The sequence below is a fragment of the Micromys minutus genome (genome assembly GCF_963924665.1).
Source record: "Micromys minutus genome assembly, chromosome: 32".
Classification (NCBI taxonomy): Eukaryota; Metazoa; Chordata; class Mammalia; order Rodentia; family Muridae; genus Micromys; species Micromys minutus.
In genome coordinates, this window is record NC_137967.1 from 3,671,347 (window position 1) to 3,694,618 (window position 23,272).

At 48.6% G+C, this 23,272-nt stretch overlaps 1 protein-coding gene across 1 annotated transcript in view; it reads left to right on the forward strand.

The window, feature by feature from the left end:
• Positions 1 to 23,272, forward strand: part of SERGEF (secretion regulating guanine nucleotide exchange factor) — a 195,038-nt gene that overhangs the window by 117,755 nt on the left and 54,011 nt on the right. The window contains exon 10 of the mRNA XM_080909158.1: positions 7,995 to 8,031. Within this exon, the coding sequence (XP_080765284.1) occupies positions 7,995 to 8,031 (37 nt within the window). The remainder of the gene's footprint in view (positions 1 to 7,994; positions 8,032 to 23,272) is intronic.

Sequence of the window (23,272 nt, forward strand, 5' to 3'; positions counted from 1 at the left end):
AACTGATGTTTCCCATCATGCCTTGACCTTTGGTCCGCTGTGCAGGGCTGCTCTTTGCTCCCCCAGTTCCATGGTTGGGTTTCCCCCTTCAGCAGTGGAATTCTGGTTTCCAGCAACATTAATATATGTTTCCATCTGCACACTCCAACAGTGTGTGCAAAACACCTTTAGAAACCACGTATGCACCCTATGGAAGGAAAGGGCCGACTAGATAGTTTAAGATTTTGTTTTTTGTAGTTCTTTAAAAAAAAATTTTTTTTTTGTGTGTGTGTTCATTTGTTTTGTCTTTTTTCCCCCTAAGAACAGAGACAATTACTGTTATTTGGGATGATTTAAGATTATAATTCCAGAAAACATGCACACAGCCTTGAGAATCCATTTCCACTTGTTTTCAACCAGAGCAAACTAAGTCATAGCCCTGTGTCCGAAGGCCTCTAGGGATAGCTGCCCCTGATCCTCTAAACAGCTACATTTGTATTTGAAGTAAGTTTTGCCTATTTTTACGTTTATATTTAGTTTATAGAAATCTGTGGTTGCCTGCGTTTGGCTTTTCCTTGATATCATTTTTGATATTCTATGAATATCAGTGATTTTCCCCTGCTGTATGAAGTATGTGGATTAGTTTCTGTTGCTGTGGTGAGATGTAATGACAGGACAACCCACAGAAGGAAGAGTCTGTTATGTGATGATGATGAGAGCCATGGGGGCTGGAGAGACGGCTCAGTGGTTAGAGCACTGGCTGCTTCTTCCAGAGATCCTGAGTTCACATCCTAGCAACTGCATGGCGGCTCACATCTCTCTGTGGCTCCAACTCTCTCTCACAGATGCACACACACAGGCAAAACACCAATCCACATAGAAAAAAGAGCCAGTCACGCAGGGAGACTCGGCCGCAAATGGCAGGCAGGAGGCGGGAAGAGGAAGTAGGCTTACATCTTGAGCTGCAAGCAGGAATGAGAGAAGAACAGTCTTGTAGCTCTCAAAGCCCACCTCTAGTGATCTGTTTTCTATAAGGCCACACCTCTGAGACCTTCCAGACAGCTCTATCACTGTGGGACCAAGTGTTCTAGCACCTGAGACTTATCGAGTGCCCGTGCAAGCTAGAACCGCCTCCTTTCCAGAGGACTGGATGCTGAACTCTGATCTTTTTACATGCAAGGCAAGTACCATACCCCTGGGCCACACAGCTAACCACTATGAAGTACTCCGCATGAACCACATTTTTTTTTCCTGTTATACCAATGGCAAACCTTTCTTTAAAATGTTTAGCTTTGATGCGTGGGAACCCGGGCCCTGTGCTCCTTACAGAGCTATACTTTCATTTCCTGTGCGCAATGCACCAGGAACACTCTTACACACGCCTTTTGATGAAAATAAGGATGTGTTAGTTTGGGGCACGTGTGTGTTCTGGTAAATGTATATTATGTGTAGGTACATAGTTTTTCAGCTTTGGAAGGTATTGGCAGACACATTTTCAAAGCAGCTGTTGGCTTTCACTCCTGATGACCACGTGAGACTTCAACTTCTTCACACCTTTACCAGCACTTGGTCTTGTTAGCCTTTTAAATATTTTTGTTGTTGTTTGTTGGTTTTGGTATAGTTGTTGCTTTTATTGTTCAAGACAGAGTTTCTCTGTGGTTAACAGCCCTGGTTGTCCTGGATTTGCTTTGTGGACCAGGCTGGCCTCGAACTCACAGACATTGCCTGCCTCTGCCTCCTGAGTGCTGGGATTAAAGGCATGTTTTACCAGGCCTAGCATCTAATCTATTGTGGTGTGAGGGTTAAACTTTTTTTGAGAAGCCTGCTCTACAGCAGTGGTGATCAAACAAGGCGTGTGACCCTTTCGAGGGCCGACTGTCCTTCTCTCGGGTCACCACAGAGCATCAGAAAACACAGTAGCAAAATTACAGCTATGAAGTAGCAATGAAAAAATTTTACGGCTGGGCCGCCATGACATGAGGAACTGTGTTAAAGAGTCGCGGCATTAGGGAGGTTGAGGACCGCTGTTCTACAGTGTTTGCTGGCTCCCAAGCAGACTGTCCTCTGCACACAGTTCCGTGCTGTCCCCAAGGGTATGAGAACACCCCGTCACTGAATCCAGACATATTGCTGTATTAGGCTCCTTCAATCCGCAAGGATCACAGATGCTCATATCTAGGGATTGTGGAGGACTTCGGTGTGGAGGGAAAGCAGGTGATGGGGGTGTCTTACGAAAGAGCAACAGAAACGTTATCCGGGAACCAAAGGCAGCTCAGAAGCCCAGCCATTGGCCCTCAGACAGAATGCTCACACTACGATGCTTCATGGGCTGGATCATCTTAAGTCCCAGAAGCATATCTTCAGGATGAAGTGAACGGTAAAGCTTTATTCTGTAGATGGCAATGTGGGGGGTCATCAGGAAGTGTCTAGGATGTGTGAGATGGGTCTGTGTACCATTTTCAGGGAGGCAAAGTTTTCCCTCCAGCACATGGCTAGGGAGCAAGAGTACCAAAGAATTACTTGTTTTATTTATATGAATGGTACACTGTAGCTGCCTTCAGACACACCAGAAGAGATGCAGAGCCTCAATGTTCCGGGAAGCTGTCTTGAGACAACCAGCTCTTACCTGCATGGCCTGTTCTGTTGGCCACGCCTACAGAGCCCTGGCGCCATCCTTTGGTGAACTGTGAACTCAAGTGTTCAGCGATAGGTGGGCGTGTATTGTTCTGGAAGGGCAGTCAAGTCTGGAGGAGCGGAGTGGGGCTGCCGGGGGAGGAGCTGCAGCGCTGCTCACCAAACAGGACGGCTAATGCCCGGGGTGGAGAAGTAGAGCATAGGAGGTGACACGGGGAACCTTGCTAGGGGACACGTCCTGTGCCTCACCCTGTTAGCTATACACTAACGACTGAAGTCCATGCACTGGAGTCAAACTTGCTTGTACTGCCTTGGACATGAATGGGAGAATTACTAACCGTAGCCCCTAAGCTGCAGAAGACATGGTGGGCTTCTTTAAAACTTGAGATAACATCTCTTAGTCCCTATGAATGTTCCAGTTCAGCTGCATCTGGGCTCCGGGGGAGGACCCTGAAAATGTGCTGAACCCACAGGAGGAGGAGCCATTGAGAGTCACAGCTGAGATGCCTCTGTGAGTCTGAGAGGCCTTCAGAGGAGGACTAGCCCCTGTTCTCTTCAGCCAGGTAGAGCTTGAAGGGGGAAATGAAGTTGTTGAGCTGGCAGCTGGCCAGGGCTCCCAGCCAGAGGCCAATAAGCAAACTCTTTCCTGCGCTCACACTGAACCTGTCTCAGTACTGGTGGTGCTTGTATAATAACAGCAGTAGGTATTACTCCTGTTACCTCTTCCTGTTACCTTGGTATTGGCCCCCACTCTATGTCCTGCAGTTGGACTATGGTCAGAGACACTAGGCAGGGAGTCAGTTGGGTGATGGGGGGGACTGTGCTGGCTGGTTTTGTGTCAACTTGACACAGCTGGAGTTATCACGGGGAAAGGAGCCTCCCTTGAGGAAATGCCTCCATGAAATTCAGCTGTAAGGCATTTTCTCAACTAGTGATCAAGGGAGGAGGGCCCAGCCCATTGTGGGTGGAGCCATCCCTGCCCCAGCCCATTGTGGGTGGTGCCATCCTTGGCCCAGCCCATTGTGGGTAGAGTCATCCCTGGCCAAGCCTATTGTGGGTGGAGCCATCCCTGGGCTGGTAGACCTGGGTTCTATAAGAAAGCAGGCTGAGCAAGCCAGGAGCAGCAAGCCAGTAAGTGACATCCCTCCATGGCCTCTGCATCAGCTCCTGCTTCCTGATCTGCTTGGGTTCCAGTCCTGACTTCCTCTGGTGATGAACAGCATGTGGAAGTGTAAGCTGAATAAACCCTTTCCTCCCCAACCTGCTTCTTGGTCATGATGTTTGTGCAGGAATAGAAACCCTGACTACAACAGGGGACTGATGTAGGAAACACGGAGTGCCCACGTAGAGCAGCAGGCTGGGGCTGGGGGTTGATGTTTGAACAGTCCCCGTGGCTTACCCAAGTAAACAGTGGACGATAAGAAATTCTAGTCAGGGAGAATGGAATGCTCATGAGCCCGAAATTACATGGCGTCCTTAGACAAAATGTGCATCATGGCTGGAAAAGATTTTTTGCGGTGGAGAGTTTACAAGAGGTAAATATGGACCAACTGCCCTGGCCTTGTAAGTCGGGCTTTGTAAATTAGACCTTACCTTCCCAATAGAGTGGAGGGGAGCTGAGGAGGGCTTTCAGCAGGGCCAGATTTTCGTATAGGAGGGGAGGACCATTTCCTCTGTCCCATAGCAAGCCCTTCTGTAAGACAGACAAGACACACCGCCATCTTTAATATCTGAGAACATCCAGGTCCTGGCGGTTAAAAGTCTTGCCAGAGGTCTCAGGAACCAGAAAGTAGACGGCCCAGTAGTGACCTGGCTTCCTGGCTTGGAAACTTTCTCCTGGCACAGAGCCATGTTCAACGGTCTTCTACAAACCGCCTGCCGCTGGGCAGTGGGGAGAGGCTGGCAGGAGTGATCTGAAGCTGATGGTGTTGGTGAGCTATCACTGAAGGAGTGGAGTGCTGGTTACAGCACAGGGCTGGCATCTGTCAGTGGCCGGGGAAGCTCAATCCCTGGGGGTTGGGCGACCCTCAACCCCCAGACAAAAGTCCTTTGCCTCTCGGTGTGTTTCTTAAATAGAAGCTTGTAAATTGGACAAAGCCATCTCACTTCCGCCGCTGCCTTAACTGACTGGAAACCACTGAATATGTATGAGTCTCCAGCTGCTCTGGCCAAACACACCTGGAAAGAGGTCTGTGATAGTTAAGAAAACCGTGCCAGTGTTTCAGAAGCGCCTTGGAGCACAGCCTGGTACACACGTGTCCTCGGGTTATGGTAGTTTTAATCATTGCTCTTATCACTGTCCCCACGCCACTGTTGCTGTCAACACAGCGGAGGAATGTTCTGGAAATAAAGACTGGTGGGAACAAAATGCCTACTCATGTTGCTCCTGGGATGGGATTGCCCTGATAATTTATTTCTGTTACCTTTGGAGCCCCTCAGACCCCCACCCCAGATCTAAATATGTACATTTGATAGTCAGTTGGCTTTTTTCCCCCAAGGTGGAGGGAACTGCATTATAATTTTTTTTCTTATTTTTAATGGATCTACCCCCCCACCCCCAGTTACAAGTATTATCGTGTTAGACTGAGAGACAGCAGCTGGGCGCCATCAGCATTCACGTCTCTCCTGGAAAGTCACCTTTATTCACGTTTTATTACACAGTGGATCATCTATTATGTATAAAACTTTTAATGTGATTTTTTTTTCCAGTTCAGATGATATCTGGGGTATTTTCTTAGTGTAAGCATCATTTCCCTAGGCTGCTTAATAGTCCATCCGCTAACTCTGCCGTCATTACACCCATAGTTGCTTGCTGCTAGACATCCACGTTGTTTCCCTGTTCATCAGGCTAAGCCGCTCGCTGTAACAAACAGCCTCAGCACAGCCAGGAAGCTTATGGTGAACTCCCATCATGCCTCTGGTCCCCAGGGAGTTAATCGTGGGGCAGTGACAAACCTCCTCAAGCTGGACAGTCTGAGGCAACTTACCAAGAGGGCTTCTTTGTCCCTCTTGCTCAGAGTCCGCACAGTGTTTCTGTCCCCTCTCCCAGGCTGGCCCTGGCACAGAGAATCACATCTGTGTAGGGCAAGGCCTAGGAGCCCAGGCTGCCCCCTCTCCTCCAGCCAACCTCACCGAAATGCTCTGAGCCCTTCCTGTGAGTCGAGCCTTCATTTCCACCAGGGCATAAGACAGGAACTTGTCAGGGTATGAGGGCCACAGTGGCACTAGCCTTTTTAAATGTATTTGACTTAGACAGACTTCATGTTTATGGGTTCTCTGCTTATATGTATGTGTGTGCCCAGTGCCCATGGAAGCCAGAAGGGAAGGGCAGTCCTCCTTTAGAACTGGATCCACAGACAAATGTGAGCCACCATGTGGTTCCCGGGAACTGAACCCAGGCCCTCTGGAAGAGTAGCCAGTGTTCTTAACCACTGGGCCATCTCTCCAGCCTCTCCAGTCTTTGTTCTTTTATTAACAACATTTATGTTTTATATCCATACACATGCACATACGTGTGTGTGTGTGTGTGTGTGTGTGTGTGTGTGTAGGTGTGTGTGGTACAATGTGAAGCTGTGAAGTAAGTACACATTGTAGAATGGCTTGGTCAAGCTAATTTATGTACCAACTCACATATTTGTCCTTTTTGTTTTAAGAAAGCTTAGAATATACTCAGCATTTTAACTTTTTTCCCTTTTTTTTTTCATTTGTGTGCATGTAAATTCATGCTTGCATGTATGTGGGCACACATATATGTGGGTGTGTGTACACACGTGTGCATGTGTGCCCATGTGAAGCCCCGAGGTTAATGTTAACTGTTCTGGGGATCTGTTGTCTCCGTGACTGGAATCATCCGTGGGCTGCCACGCCCTCCCTGTGTTCACGTGGGCTCTGGGGACCTGAGTTCCAGTTCTTGCTTGCACAGCATGTGTTTTCATACCTGCTTCCCGGCGGGCTGGGGTATGGACGAACCCGAGGAGCAGTCTGTGCAGACCGCCTACACCGTGATCACCCCTGTGGCCATGAAGGTTCTCGCATTCACACTTGCCCTGGCACCCAGGACAAGTCATTTCCCCTTGGTGTATCTTCTCTCTGTCCACCCCACGTCAACATCCAGGGGACGTGGTCCCTTTCTCAGGCCCGGGATTAAAGCGAGCATCCTGATGCTGGTCCAGCGTGCTTCTCCGGAGCTTAGAGAGCCTCTTCGGGAGCACCCGGGGAGCACGTCCTCCTGACAGCAGGTAGATAACAGAGGATGGAGGGGTAGAGGAACCCGCCGTGGTTGGAAATACTGGACGCAAACCCTGACAACCCGCCGCCCTCACTCTCTGAGACTTTCTTTCTTTCTTGGCACATTTGGCATTTTTTTACTCACTCGTTTGTGAGATGTTAACTGAGCCCCAGGCTCCGTACATTTCCACAAGTGCAGCACAGAGGCAAGACCCACTGTGTTCTCAGTGTAGCGCCGGATAGACAGACTGACTCTGATCGGGCAGAATGACAGCAGCGCCCGAGCCAGCACCATGCGGCCACTGGGCTGGAAGGGGAAGGGGAAGGGACAGAGCAGAAACGTCCTGTCCACTGACCCTTTGGTTCGTTTTATCTCTGAATGTGACGATCATTTTAATCCAGCATTTGAAAACTGTTACCTTTATTACTATATCCTTCTGGGTTTCTTAAGGTGACGTATGCATTGTAGAAATTTTGGGAAATGTTTTGGGTGTGGCAGTACACTCCTGAAATCTTATCAGTGGGGAGCTAGAGGCAGGAGTGGGAGTTTAAGGCCAGGTGCAGCTCCATGAGACCCTGTCTATGGTTTTGTCTGTGTGAGGTGCTAGAGAGATGGTGTGATGGTGAAGAACCCTGACAGAGAGCCCCGGCTCAATCCCAGCACCCACATGGTAGCTCACAACTCTGAATCTCATCCCAGGGTATCAGCGCCCTCTTCTGGTTCCTATGGGTACTGCATACACATGATGCATAGCCTTGCACATAGATTAAAAAAAAAAAAACCAACACAAAATAAAGCGTAAACAAATTAAAAATAAAAAGAAATAAAACAAATTTAAAAATTAAAGTAAAGAGGGGAGTTTGAAAAATAAGGAGTAGAAAGAAGAGATCACTGGTAGCCTGTGTGGTAAATACAGCTTTAACATCTTGGTGCATTTCTATGCAATGTTTTTTCACACTGACTTTTCATGTAGCTGTGAATGTTATAATTATAATTTTAACCTTCGTGTATGATGCTCCTTTCTACATCTTTCTAAAGGTTGCCAAAAAACGGATGTGCATGTCATTATAAAATAACCGTGGTCACGAATCATACTAGCTGAGCTGTCTATTCATTTTTTTCCTAATAGCATATATTTTCTCTACTTTTGCAGATTTCTTGTGGCTCGGAGCACAATTTGGCCATAATCAGTAAGTAATTTTTACACTGATAACAGTTGATTGTGACGCCCAGGTAACATAGTTGGGGAGATTCACTGGGGAGCTGGGCGTGGCGGTGTGTGTCTGTACCCAGCATCCCGAAGCTAAGGCAAGTTCCAGGCCATCTGGGATAAATAGTGAGAGCAAATCCCCTGTGTGTGAGAGAGATGGTGGGGGGAGAAGCGGGGTAGTTGGGGAAGATTTTGGAGACATTTTTGGTGACAAATCACTTAGTTGAAGCCTGTTTTCTGAGCACTTTAGCTTATTTAGTTGAGTGACTTCCAAAGGTGCCTGATCTTGCTCCTGCTTCAGGAAATGATGTTTAAAGACCCAATTCACAGGCGTGGGCGTCATGGGTAGGGAGACACAAAACTGAGGAGTGAGCTAGGTACTTCTGACTCTCTGAACAAAGCTGTTCTAGAAAGTTCTTTCCTCCTGGTCTGGCTCTGTGTCTGTGGCACAGAGCTTGGTTCTAAGCTCTTGCTGCCTGGTATAAGCCTGCTCCAGGGACCCCATCAGGCACAAACCTGGTTCACTAAAGCTTCCTCTTAGCCGGCCTTGGATAACACAAGTCCATGTCACACCCATGGGCAACTCATCCAGGAGACCTGTCCCTTACTCTCCTGGTCGATTCAGGCCAGACAGCACGGCATGGCGGAGTGGGGCCCATTAACAATCACGGCTCATGATCCGTCACACCCAACATAATTCTGAGTGTGCATGCGTGCAAAGGATGCATACAGAGGAGACATATATAGGCAACAGCTCATAAACATTATTTAAAAATACAGTTCTTTGCCATACATTAACTTTTACAATTAAAGGACAAGGAGACTTGTGTGCTAAGGACATGTGTGTGTGTTTACATATACAGTTAAGTCTTGATTAAACATTTGATATTATAGAGCATAGAACATACTCAAGGCTGCCCGAGAGCTCAGAACACTTCACATCAACACCCAGTACAAGACAGCGAAGTGTTTGAGACCATTTCAAAAACTGTTGGGCATTCCGTCTTAAACATAAGCCAAAATTCATTTAATGATGTTTAAAGCTTTTTTAGTTGTTGTTGTTGCTGTTTGTGTGTGTGTGTGTGTGTGTGTGTGTGTGTGTGTGTGTGTACACGTGTAGGCACACATGACACTTGTTTCAGGGATCAAAACATGGGCCTTCAGGTTTGGTGGCAAAGTGCTTTTACTCACTGAGCCATCTGGTCTGTTCTATTTAATGACTTTTAAAAAAGCAAATCAGCTCCTCATATAGTAATGTTTAAAACCAAATACTCTAACTGAGCACACTCCAGAGAGGCATAGCAATAGGAAAGACACAGGAAAGGTCTTGCTTCTTATCATTTGACCGTCAGGCTTCCACAAGAGCAGAAAGGAATTTATGTCATGGGGAGTCTGGGCTTCAGTGTTTTGGGCAGTGTGTCTTGGCCTGTTGTGTGCTCAGAATCGAAGCTGCAGCAAAGACACACGCTACATCATGGGAGTCACGTGATATAACACGGATGACGGTCGCCAGTAACACCTCAGCTCTATTACATATTTGATGTCGAAATAACTCGTTATTGTTGTGTGTTCAGAAACCTTTCATTGCTGCCAGATTTTTCACAACCCCCAGATTTAGTCACTGTACCCCATGTGAGGTTGTCACCACAGCTTAGGAAGCTGGGCACCAGAACTACAGTGCTACACAAGGGTCCGGAGTTCGGTGCAGGCTGCTGTAGTCTGTGAGCTCAGACAAGGCGCCTGACCTCTAGTCATTAAAGCAGAGGTGGCAACAGTACCCAGCTCGTAGTGTTGATGTGACAGTGTGAACCGCTCCTGCCGAGGACCCCAGTTTGGTTCCCAGCCAGCATGTCTTGTGACCTTCAACCACCCGTACACCCTCAGGCGATACGATGCCCTCTCTGGCCTCCACAGACGCTGTGCTCACTTGAACAAACACATTTGCAGATAATCAAAACTGAAAGTAAAATTTTTTTTCAATGTTTGAATTTTTCTTTTTTTAAGAAATGCTAGTCATTACCATTTGATGTGATTTGCTCCCTGGGTGGCCTTTAGGTTAAAGACCCCCCCCCCCCAGCTGTGCTCTAGGACTCCACTCACCCCTGCCTGTCTCCTGACAGTGGTATGGTCTGTTCCTTGTGTCCGGGCTTCTGGAGGAGAAGCACTTGTGCCCTCCCCTTTCCTGCCTGTTTACAGCACCATGGACAGCACCCGGCTCTCGGCAGAGCCTTGGTACTCTTGTCTAAGCTGGGCTGACAGCTGCCCAGGATTGAAGTGGTTTGAGGCACTGTTTGCTGGTTCCAGTGTCCTTGCTGTAGGGATGAGAACCAAGGACAGCAGGGAAGGACCGGGAGAGCTGGAGCCAGAGAAAGAGCTAGGACACGTATCAGCAAACCTGCCTGCTTTGTAGCAGGAGCCAGTGTTTTACACAGGAGCTGCTGTGGTCCGAAGCTTATAAGAGAGTCTAAGGCTGTCCTTTAGAGGGAGTCTGTTGCTGTTGCCATTGCTGGGTGGAAGAAGGCACTAACCCCTGGGACCAGCGTGGACAAAAAGGTTGAAGGGAATCTCCACACGTGAAGCGAACAATTCAGCCACAAGAGAGGGCCCAAGTTAGCAGTGCTGGGAGCTGACCAGTGGGACAGCCTGGGGCCTGGAAAAAGCAGAGCCAGGAGGCAGACTGTGTTCAAACCGGCCCCATCTCTGTGTGAACCCCATGCCTCTCCTCATCCATACAGCGTGGTAACAATCCGAAGCACGGGACTGTTGTGCACATTAGGTGAGATGAAGCCCACAAGTTGCTGGTTGTTTCTCGTTTACCTCGGCGTGAAAAGTGGCAGAGAGCTGTTCTAGTGAAGTGCTTCTTTGTTGAGAGAGTAACATGAAGATATTTGGGGAAAAAGGTGTGCCATGTTACCCGGATGAGGCTGTGAGAGTCAGTGGGGGGAACTGGACAAGAGTTTGGAGTCTTTGGAAATCAGACGTGGTGCTGGGGACAGAGCTTAGAGGCAGAGCACCTTCCTCATGTGCACGAGGCCCAGGGCTTGATCTCCAGGGCCATACACAGTAAAACAGTAATTAAGCTGGGTGTGGTGGTACACGCCTGTAATCTCAGCACGTGGGAGTCTGAGACAGGGACATCACTGTCAATTAGAGGCCAACTTGGTTTACATAGCAAGGACCAAAACCGAGCAGGATTCTGGAGTGAAACCCTGCTCCATCCAGTCCACTAAAAATAAATGAAACAATAACAAAAAAAAAAAAAAAAAAAAAAAAAAAGCAAGTGTGGTTTAAAATTCTGTATTCATTTACTATGTGCATGTACGTGGACCTTTGTAAGTTTATATACACCATGTGCATGAAGGTGCCCAGAGGTCAGAGAGCATCAGAACCCCCGAGGCCCCCAGCTGTGGGCGCTAGTTGTGTATGACCTCAGGCCCTCTCCAGCCCCACAAATGTGAATGTTAGTTTGCCCTTACTGCCCAGGGACTGGCCCGCTGTGTTGAACAGAGAGCCCAGGGTCAGGACAGGTAGCCCACAGATGTCCATCTGCTTGGGAGCTGAGAAGCAGAGGTGTTCTAGAGTAACAGTCCCCAAAGGGAACCCTGCAGCGTTCTGCTTTGCAGCAGAGGTAAGGAGAAGGAAGCCAGCAAGGCGGTGCTGGAGAAAAGCCCAGCAACCTGAGTCCCTGCTGTTCCTCCCCCAGCCCCACTTGTCACGGCTGTGACACAGACTCCTGCCTCCAGCCCACCCCAAGCCCAGCACCGGTACCTGGTACCATATTCCCTACACAATAGACTTGCAGTACTTCCAGAGTAGCCTGGGATGGAGTAGAAAGAAGCCAGACTTTGCTCCTGGGCAGAAGCCTTAATGGCTAGCAAGTGTGTACCACACCACAAAGCCTGGAGAAGGAAGTGAGGCAGAGAAGGCTGGGAGGGATGGTGGAGGGGTTTACTCTGTCTTAGTGGAGTGAACACAACACCACGTGGTCCGTGTGTTCTAACCACCGTGTACGAATGAGAGAGCTGAGGTGGGTTAGACGGGGTCTCATAGATAGCAGGGGTTATAATTGAGTATAAGGGAGACCCAGGCCCCCCCCCCCGAGAGTCACAGTGACTGAAGGAAAGTTGTGTCTTCATCCTGGATGTTCATGTCCTGGACAAAATCCGCACATAGCCACAGAGGCCATGGTAAGATGAATCCTGCGCAAGCCTCTCGGCCTTCACTTAACTTTCTCCAGAAAAAAGGATTTTGTGTGGCGACTCTGTCGGCATCTTGGTTTCTCCTCTCCTTTGCTGTTTGGATGAGTTCTTCCCTTAGTTTCCCAATTAAGTCTTTCTTGGCATGGCTGGCGCTTGCCACCAGGTTCCTGTGGCGAGGCAGGATGGCAGGTGGCATGAGTCCCTGCCCGGGAGGGACTGCAAGATGTAGCCCCGCGGGATGAGTCCATTGGCTGTAACTGGGTTGCCCGCTCAGCCTCCTGCTTCCTGCAGCTACCCTGCCCCACTGAGCTGGATTCCCAGTCTGTGACCTTGCCGACATAGTGCCCACCCCAGAAGTAGGTCTTCCTGAGTGGGATAGGCATGCCAAGACCCTGCTCCGAGTCCGCACGTCATAGGCGCCTTGTGCCCACTCACCTGGTTTATTTGTCGTCTTTTTCATTTCTTCTCACCCGGGATTTCCCTCCGTAGCTTCCACTGTAGACAAGGCTGGCGGAGATGAGCCAGGTCACATGACCAAGCTGCTCGGGAGACCCTTGCTTCTGTTTGTTCTAGTTCCCCCTTTCTACGTGACAGAAGCTACGTGAGGAAAGCAGAGTTTATTTGGCTCACTGTTCCAGGGATGCGGGTCCCTCAGGGCAGGAAGGGACGGCAGCCAGAGAAGGAGGAAGCTGTTCGCTTTGTGCATAGGAAGCAAAGACCGCCAAACACGTGGGCTCAGCTCATTTCCTCCTTTTCTGAGACCTCAGCCTGGGAACCACCCACTTCCAGGGTGAGTGTTCCCACCTTGATTAACCTAACCTAGACAGTCCCTCACAGGCAACACCCTGAGAGTTGTTTCCATGGTGACTCTGATTTCCATCACGTTGGCAGTCAAGACTAACCATCGCATCTTGTGCTTGCTGGCCAGCCAGCCTTGCCTATTCAGTGGCCTCCAGGGCAGCGGCAGACATTGTCAGGGGTGGGGTGGGACAAGGGGGACAGCTCCTGGGATTGATATTTGAAGCTGTCTTTGGTCTTTACACCCATCAAACAGGCCCTGTCGGAATTTAATAGAGGGAAAAAATATAATAGAGAAAAATTACATTTTCATTTTTATTTTATGGCAGTAGCAATGATACCTTTGAACCCCAGGGCTTTGTAGTGTGTTCCGAGGCACATTCAAGCGTGCGTGTTCCTCTGCGGAGTGCGGTCGGCAGGCTATAAATGTCTTCCCTGATGATGCATTTATCCTCCTTGCTCAGTGATGAGTCAGCACTACCATGAGCGTTGTTATACCATTGTGGGAAAGGACACATTGCAGAAGTTATTATACCAAATTTATTACCAAATTCACCTCTAAAGGATGGCACTGTATTTCATTCCAACCAGCAATATGCAACAGCGGCCATTTTATTCTGTGGTGTCCCTAATTAAGGTTTATATAGGTTTGGAATTTTCTTAGTCTGATAGGACAGTTGAAGAAATATTCAAGGTGGCTTTTAAATTAATTTCTGTTTTGTTTTGAGACAGAGTCTCTCTGCATAGCCCTGGGTGTTCTGGAACTCACTGAGTAGACCAGGCTGGCCTTGAACTCACAGAGATCTATCTGCCTACCTCTGCCTCAGAAATGCTGGGGTTTAAAGATGTCCATCACTATCACTGGCTTTTTTGTTCGTTTGTTTTAACTTTATGTTTTTCAGTGTTTTGCCTAAACATATGTTTGTGTACTGTGGGCTTGCTTGGTGCCCATGGAGCTCAAAAGAGTGTGTTGGAGCCTCTGAAACTGGAGTTGTAGACTGTTGTTAACTTCCCTGTAGGTACCAGGGATCTAAGTCAGGTCCTCTGTAAGAGCACAGCACTCTTAACCACTGAGCCCTTGTAATCACTTTTGGACTTGAAGCGTAACATTTACAGACTGGCAAGATGGCTCAGTGGGTATGGGCACTTACCTCCAAGTCTGACAACCTGAGTTTCAGACACATGGCTGACTTTGAGCTCCAGAGACATGACAGCTGTAAGTTGTCCTCTGATCTCCACAGGTGGTACACACACACACACACACACACACACACACACACACACACACTAACTCATGCATGGGCACACGTGTACATACACACATATACATACAGACACACACACACTCATGCACAGGCACACAGGGGCACACACACACATATACACACAGACACACACACACTCATGCACAGGCACACACATACACACACATATACACACAGACACACACACACTCATGCACAGGCACACACACATACATACACACTCATGCACAGGCACACACACACACATGCACACTCATGCACAGGCACACACACATATACACACAGACACATACACACACACTCATGCACAGGCACACGGGGCACACACACACATATACACACAGACACGTACACACACGCACTCATGCACAGGCACACAGGGGCACACACACACATATACACACATATACACACAGACACATACACACACGCACTCATGCACAGGCACACAGGGGCACACACACACATATACACACACATGCACTCATGCACAGGCACACACACACACCACATAAATGGATGTGACATTTGTGATGTAATCTTGGCAGTCAGCCTGGCTGGCTAGGGAGTAAAGGCACCTGGCACTGCACCTAAGTGAGCAAGCCTCAGCGTGACTGTCTGTGGGGTGTTCACACCCACGAGTACACCATGGGGGTTTTGGCCTCATGAACAGTTTAGTCCATTAACAGATTTAAATTTGAACAGACTCTTGGGAGGTGATAGGTCTGTGAGTGGTAAGGCCTGCTTGGAGGAAGTGGTGGCTTGAATGAGTTCGTGGGGGCTGGGACCTGCCTAACCACTTTCCTGCGCTCCAGCCTGCTTCCTGTCGGCCATGGTGTGAACCACTGTGCCCTTCCTGACCCCACAATGTCTGAAGCCCCAGAGATCACAAAGAAAACAAATCCTTCTCTTAAATTGTGTGTTGGGTCACAGCACTGATGAAACCTATAGGACATATGGAACATGTTTCAATCCTAAGGGTTTGGATTAATGGCTTTTTACACAAGCACGTACCTAGGAAACTCCCACCCGGGCCACGGCACATCGCGTCTCTAAGAATTATTCATGCTCTATGCAGCAACGGCTCTTTTTGTGTGGCTTGGCTAATATTCCTCTCTGTGATTGTATCACATCACATTCATCCGTTCAACTCTTGGTGAACATCTGAGTTTCTATCCTAGGGATTGTGAGGAAAGCTTTCGTGGATAGCTCAGGCTTCACCACCCACAGATCTATCACCTCCGAGCATCTGCAGATCGTGTATTTAGTCATCGATCCTGTGCTCTTTGGATGAGGATGGCCCCCATAGGCTCATATGTTTGAATGCTTGTCCCCTCACTGATGGAAATTTTTGGGAAGGATTAGGAGGTGTGGCCTTGTTGGAGGAGGTGTGCCACTGGGTGAACTTTGAGGTTTCAAAATCCCAAGCCATTGCAGTTAGCTTTTTGTCTGCCGTGTGGTAGTTGTTTCAGCATGTAAGTTGTCAGTGACGGCTCCGGTGCTGTGTCTGCCTCAATGGTCACGGACTCACCCCCTGGAACTGTGAGTCCCAGAATTACTTTATTTTATGTTGCCTTGATCATGGTGTCTCTTCATTGCCATATAAAGGTAGCTAAGGCAATAATATTGAAGCATTTTCTAAAGCTTCTTCTTCATAAAGTTCAAAACCTCCAAGTCCAAAGTTGTTAAGTCTCTGCCCGCTGTTTTACAGTGGGTTTGTCTGATTTTCCCGACTGATCCGTGGCTTACGAATCCACCCTTTATTGAAAAGTTACATGGCAAACATCTTTTTAGAGCCCTTTAGCTCCCTTCACATCTTTTGGTGAGTAGATGTTCTGTATCCTAGGGAAGTCCAGATTACCAGTCTCTCTGATGCTCTGAGGTACTGGTACCAGTTTAAGATACTTGGCCTACTCCAAGGTCATGAAGTTTCTTGTCTGAGTTTTCTGTGTGACAGTTTGTTTTGCGTATTACATTTAGAACTAAAAACTCATCTCGAGTTCATTTTAAAAACATTGCTTCAGAACTGTCTACCGAGAAGTTTAATCCTTCCCATTGAACTGCAGAGAGCCAAAGGTCAGGAGATTTCAGATACGTATGCGTGTGGTTTGAGACAAGCCTTTACCTTTACTATTATTAGTTTGTCTTCTAAGCCCTTTATTCTCCTCAAAGATTCTTGTGCTATCCCAGCACTCAGGCAGCCGAGGCAAAGAGGATCACTAATTGGAGGGTAACCTGGGCTACATAGCAAGACCCTGTCTCAACTCTCTCTCTCCCTCTCTCACAAACATGTATACACACACACACGCACACACACAGTGGCCTTCTTACTTCCCGTCAGCCTAGTTAGTATAAGTGAGTTCAGCATCCTTTCCTATGGAGTCATTGACATTTCCCCCTAGAGGTTTGCTTCACCCCTGTATTGGTTTTTCACTGCTGTTGTAAACACTTACTTCAAAATTAGTGCCTTAAAACAACATACACACGTTGTTGTAATGCTGAGGTCAGCGGTCTTGATAGCTCTCTGGGCTAAAGGCAGGATAGCGGTGCTTTTTGGTAGCTCTAGGGTGAACCTATCCCCATTCCCACCTTTGTTTGCAAAGCCAGCAGTAGCCAATGGAAACATTCCCTCTGGCTCACCTGACCCTGTCTCTTCCATCCCGTCCCGTTCCCATTTAGCCTCACGATTATATGGGACCCACCTGGATAGTTCAGCGCCATCTTTTATGGCAATGTCCGCTAACTGGTTCCCTTCATTTGCTCACTATCCTTTGTCACCTAACCCTAGATTCACAAGCTGCAGGACCCCAGCAGCCTTGGGTGGTACCCTGTCCCTGTATTACAGGGTCTAAACGGCCATGATCCCCCACTCCCCACAGTTAACCCTAGTGTGGAAACACTCACATATGGGATCTTTGAGGGGTGACTAGGTTATGACAACTATCCCATAAGAAAGACTGATGCCCTTACAAAGACGCCAAATGGGAGCTTATCTGTCCATTCCCCACATGAGGACGTGCAGCGAGCGCCATCGGTGAGAAGTGGCTTCCAGCAATCATGGAGCTAGCGTTGGCCTTGCAGCTGTGGGCGTCCGGATTTTCAGTGGTAAAGTCCTTTGTAAAAGTGACCACATTTGGGGCATTTGGTTAGAGCAACCCAGGTGGGCTGATAGCCTCGTGCTGGTGGGCATTGGTGTCAGGAGCGGTCTCCGTAAGGAAGAGCCCTCTTTCTCCACAGTATGATCACACACGCGATTTCCTGAGCTTTTCATTTTTGCCATTTAACCCTTTCTGTTGGCAGGGATCCAACATGTCAATCTTTTCAATATGACTTCTGGGTTGTAAACCAGTGCAGCCCTCCAAAAGTGAATATGAAGGCGCAGGTTTGCGCATGCGTGGGAGTCTAGACGCAACCTCGGTGTCGTTACTCAAGTACTGTTTTCTTTTGTTTTTAAAGCCAGGGTTTCTTGTTAACCTGGAATTTGCCAATTAGGTTGGGCTGACTGGCCGCTGAGCCCAGGGAACTGCCTGTCTCCATGTCCCAGGAGCTACGACTACAAACACGGACCCCCATGCCTCACTTTCTCCATGTGGGCTCTAGAAATTGAGCTCACGTCCTACACAGGCTGAACTACCTCTCTGGCACTGTTCTTCTTTATCTCCCTCTTCTTTTACTATGTAAGCCGTTGATCCATTTGGAATCTATCCTAGTTCAGAATGTCAGGTGTGGATTCAACTTCATTATTCTCCAGATGGCTCCTCAATTATCTCAATACTGTTGATCGAAGTCTTTGGCCGACTTCCTGGCTCCTGTTGCTACCAGAGGAGCCCTAAGGCTCACACAGAGGGAGGGACTTCCACAGCTTGCCGGCCGGCCAGCGGGAGTGGATAACAAGTTCCACTCAGACTGGGGCTGGTGGCTGCTTCTCAAGGGTCTCTGGGGCTGTGTGTCCGGCAGGCAGAGGGGATGCTAGCAGAGCTTCTGGTGCTCAGTGCTCTGCCCCGATCCTGTCTCACAGAGCTCTGGGATTGATTTGTTTCACTGTCTCACCTGCTGGCTTGGGTGCCACATTTCCCCCTCCTCCAGGCAGAAACACGACCTTATCCAGAAGAGGTGTGGGATTGTTTTGTTTGTTTTTCCGCTATTTCTCCTTTAGAAGGAACGTTTCTGTCTCCTCACAGGAATCATTCTACATGACGTGTGTGGAGATGAGGCTGCCAGGCTGTAGCAAAGGCTCCTGTACTTGCTAAATTACTGTCAGGTTGGCCCTTTTTAGCACAAAGGTGACTGTGGTGTTTTTTTGTATATTTCTTTGGTCCTTCTAGAGTTGTTCAGGGCAGCGGAAGTGGTGGTGCTGACCCTCTGCACTTACAGACGCAGAAATCAATGGGAGCGTTGAGAGACTGAATCTAATAACCAAGGTGAATTCAAGGCAAAAACTGAAGAATTGGAGTAAATCAGCACCTTCTGCTGTGCGAGCCTGAACTCTGCTCCCAGTGGGGGCTGGCGCCGTCACCCCCGGCACTTAGTTATTTGGACAAGATGATTTCTAAAGTCATCTGCACCTCTCAGAGCATCTGTCCTTGCGTCTGTGACCTGTGCCAACATGATAAAATGAAGCAGCGCACACATACCCCTCGACTGCTTCTGAACACTGACCGAATCGTATAACCACCCCTTCTTTGGTTTACTCGTTGCTGATAACACGACACATGGCGTTCTGGATACCGAGGGGAGCTGGGGTAGTCGGTGTCCTGGAGAGCTCATGTTTAATAGAAAGAGCTTTGGGGGAGATGTGACAGGTGCTTTGCTATAGTCACTGAAGGGAGAGATGAGTATGAAGTAGACAAGGATGAGAAGAAGAGGCAGAGTGGTCAGTTTTGGAAATCCCCGAGAGGGGTAGGCTCTGAGTGACTGAAGGAAGGGGGCAGCATTCTGCGTAAAGCTGGACATGAGCCAGGCCAGGGAGGCCTTAGAGTGGAAGTCAGGGTTAAGGAATAAGGGGCGGTCGCCAAGACAGTTACATGGGGCCGAGTCCTCAACCACACTGGCTTCACCGCTCAGAGTGGAGCCAAGATGCAAAAGAGTTCAGAAGCCAGCGAGTATAAGAAATAAGAAGGACTTTGTAAAGGACAGTGTCCTTTTTACAGGGCAGAAGTTCAGTGAGAGTGCTTGAATGGCTGTTAAATGCTGGCACCCCTGAGCCTCAGCAGATATCACTGCAGCCAGCACTGGAGAGCTGGGGGTACAGCTTGGTCCTAGAGCCTTTGCCCAGCAGGCATGGAACCCTGGGTCTAACCCTCCCCATCCTGGGAGTCATCACCTCACAAAACAGAAAGTAGATAAGTGTATCCAAATCAAGACTTGGGGGCGGTGTGTGTGTGTGTGTGTGTGTGTGTGTGTGTTTCTACTAATACCTACTAACTCCGTGGGTGTGCTCTCCTCATGGTGTAACCCCTTGTGAAGATCAAACTTGCTGGTTACTCAGCCTTCCCAGCACGGTCACTTGAGCTTTTAGTGTTTGAGGCAGAAGAAAGCGACAGCAGAACTATCCTTACCATCAGCTCCTGTCTAGAGAGCAGAGGCCAGGCTCTGTCTCCGAGTGTCACCTGGGCTCAGCACTGGGCAGGGGAGCACATGTCTCCCTGGGGACACCTGGACTCACACTGTACCTGCTGCTCCTGCTGCCCTTTGCTTCTGTGGAATCCCCTGTGTCTTCCAAGAGTGTCCATAGCTCTTCCTGGTGAGCTGCTGAGGCCACTCAGCCAGATGCACTGTCTGAGCAGAACTTCCACAGCACTGCATTTGCCCATCGGGCTGCCCCTGGATTCATCCACTCGTTAGGAGGCCCAGCCATGCAGTGGCCAAGCCCAGGATGAGACCTGAGTACCAGACAAGTTGGCAGAGCGCATTATTGACCCTCAAATATTGGCCGAGCCATAGCAATGGTTACATAGCAACAGCCGAGACTGGTCCCTGTTTGCCTTAACCCACTTTACACATGTTATTGATTATTTATAGTAATAATGATGTGGCTGTTGTCATACAGATTTCACAGACAGGCGCAAGGAAGAGAAGGCAAAGGAAGGAAGGCACGGTCCGACATAGTCTAGTGTGAAAAGTTTGAAATCCATGATAGTTGATTTAGAACTTATTCTTAGCCATCCATCTATTGATAAGAACTGCGAACGGGTCTCCTGCTACTTCTGTTTAAAGGGTCCATTTCAGAAGTTACGGGAAGGTAACGTTTTGCCCACAGCGATGCCAGAACACAGAATGACGAATCGGGACCTACACAGGGGTTGACAGAATAGCCTCAATGGGGGCTCAGAGCAGCCCTAGCATGTGGCCCCAGCCATAGCAAGAAGCTGGCAGAGGAGAGGGTGGGCTTCTGGGTTCTGCTGCCTTTGATTAGTCTGGTCTGAACACATCAGCCACATGGTCCCACAGAGGAGGTTTATGGGGAAGGTAGAGGTGGTGTGGGTTTAGTGTCTTGGGTTCCAGCATCATATCTATGTACCCATTCTGCGGGATTATTGTTGTCCATTCCAGAGAGAACTCACAAAGAGCAGGTGGCCACGCTTTCTTTGGTAATATTGAGTGTATAGACTTAAAGTAGGTTGGAGCTGGAAAGGCCATCAGAGACCATCTCTGTCCACCCCCACTTATCCCAGAATGCCTGGGTCTTAGAGGGGTAGGAGCAGTGAACCAGTAGTGAGCTAGCCAGAGCAGAAGTCCCAGCACACTAAGAAAGGAGATCTACCACTCTGTCTGGAACCTTTTGCTTCACACTGTGCTTTCATCAGAGGGAATATTTGTAACAGCTCCTCACCCTCTGGGGACGACTGCCTTTAACCTTTGCAACATTATTGATAACCTTCTGTTGATCTTATATGGCTGCCTCTGCCTCCAACTCGCTTTATACAGTAGGCTTTAAAACAATTTGTGTTTTCTGTGTATGAGTGTTTGTATGCATGCATGTATGCATATGTGTGCACAGAGGATAAACAAAGGCAGCAAATCCCTTGGAACTGGAGCTACAGGAGGTTGTGAACTGCCATGTGGGCACTGCTGGGAACTGGACGTGGGTGATCTGGAAGGGCGGCCATCTCCAGCCCCATGCCGGGTTTTGTTTTTAACATTATAAAATGTTTAAGATTGGTTGGGAATGAATGATGCTGAATTTGCATTAAAAATAAGACAGAACATTATTTTAACCAATATTATGTTATAGTTACTAAATGAACTTAATGTGGAGATGTAGTTCAGTAGGTTTCTAGTGAATTTTACACTATTTACAAGAGTTGCTTTGCTTAGGCTGCATGAGACCTGTCTCGAAGAACGCTTATTTCATGGGTGAGTTAAACCCGCTGAGCTGTTTCCCTGTAGATGAGGAGGCTGAGACCAGTGAAGCGTGTCATGATGGCCGACTAGCACAGAAAGGGCTGAGCTCAGACCCTGACCCACAGCAGTCCACATACAGATCTCTGTTGTTTCACATGCTTGACAAAGCCTGGCCTCATCTGGCCGTTGATCTTACCATCTAAGAGGCTCCGTCAATAGAAGAATTGTTCTTTAGGGATGAGAGTGCATTCGTCAAGGTTCCATTGTAAACAGACTCCTTGTAAACGAAAGAGTTCAGGTTGAGGGTTGGTCTACCCAGCTACGGGGACTGCCATATTTGTCCTTATGGTTCACTGTCAGGAAGGGCATGCGCAAAGACAGTGAGGCGGGCATGCGCAAAGACACAGTGAGGCGGGCATGCGCAAAGACACAGTGAGGCGGGCATGCGCAAAGACACAGTGAGGCGGGCATGCGCAAAGAAACAGTGAGGCGGGAACTGAGCTGCAAGGACAGCTGAACTGCTCAGGAAACACCCTTCCTAAGGCCAAGTGACTACATCAGTTTCCTGTACACGGAGCCACCTGATTGTTTTAACTACATCTGCACAATACCATCCCAACAACACGTAGATCCGTGGTTTGAATAAACAGGTACAGGCTGGAGGGAAAAGCTGATCACCGCATGGCCCAGTCTGTGGTTTAGGAAAAATCATTCTAATGGTAGCATGAAAACCAAGCTGGTGGTGAAGGGGTTGGAAACAGAATGGTGGGAGGTTGGGCGGTTTCCTCACTGCCGAGACAGTGAGTGTATTGAGATACCACTGATGTCGGAGCTCTGAATCTGACAGGCTCTTTGTTCTTTAACCACCGGAGTAACTGGGGCCGTGGCTTACCTGGAAAGCCTTTGCCAGGGGTCAGCCTTTTTAGTTACTTTACTATCACTGTGAGAGAATATCTTTACAAAAGTAACAAGTGAGAGTTGGTGGTGGGGGTGGGGTATTCTAGCTCATTATTGAAGAGTATAGCCCATCATGGTGGGGGAGTCACAGCAGTGGCTGGTCATGACATCCACAGAAGCAGACAGGGATGAATCATGCTGCTGCTTAGCTTTCTGTCTCCATACAGTCCAAGGTCCTAGGCAGAGAATGGCACCGCCCACGGTGGGCAGGTCTCTCGACCTCGAATAGTACAATCAGGATAATTCCCCCAAAGGCTCATCTCTCAGATGAGTCTAGGTTCTGCCAAGCCAACAACACTGGCCATCACACAGCCCTTCCTGGTAGGCTTCCCCCCACTAGATACCAAGACGCCCTTTGCAAGAAGAAGGGCCTCATTGGGAACCCTTAGATACAGAGCCTCTTCTGAGAGGAAACCAAAACGGAGTGATTAGTTCCCTCGGGTGTGCACAGTCAGACTGCCTGGGACAAAGTACTCTGCACGCCTTGGGAAGCTCAGACTCCTCCCGCCAAGTCTACAGATAACAGGGGCTTAGTGCCCCAGGCAGTGTGCTGTCCCCTCTGTCATACTGGCGACAAAAAGGAGTGGCCACTTCCCTTCCTACCAGGCACCACGCAAGTAGTTTTTTGGTTTTTTTTTTTTTTTTTTTTTTTTTTGTC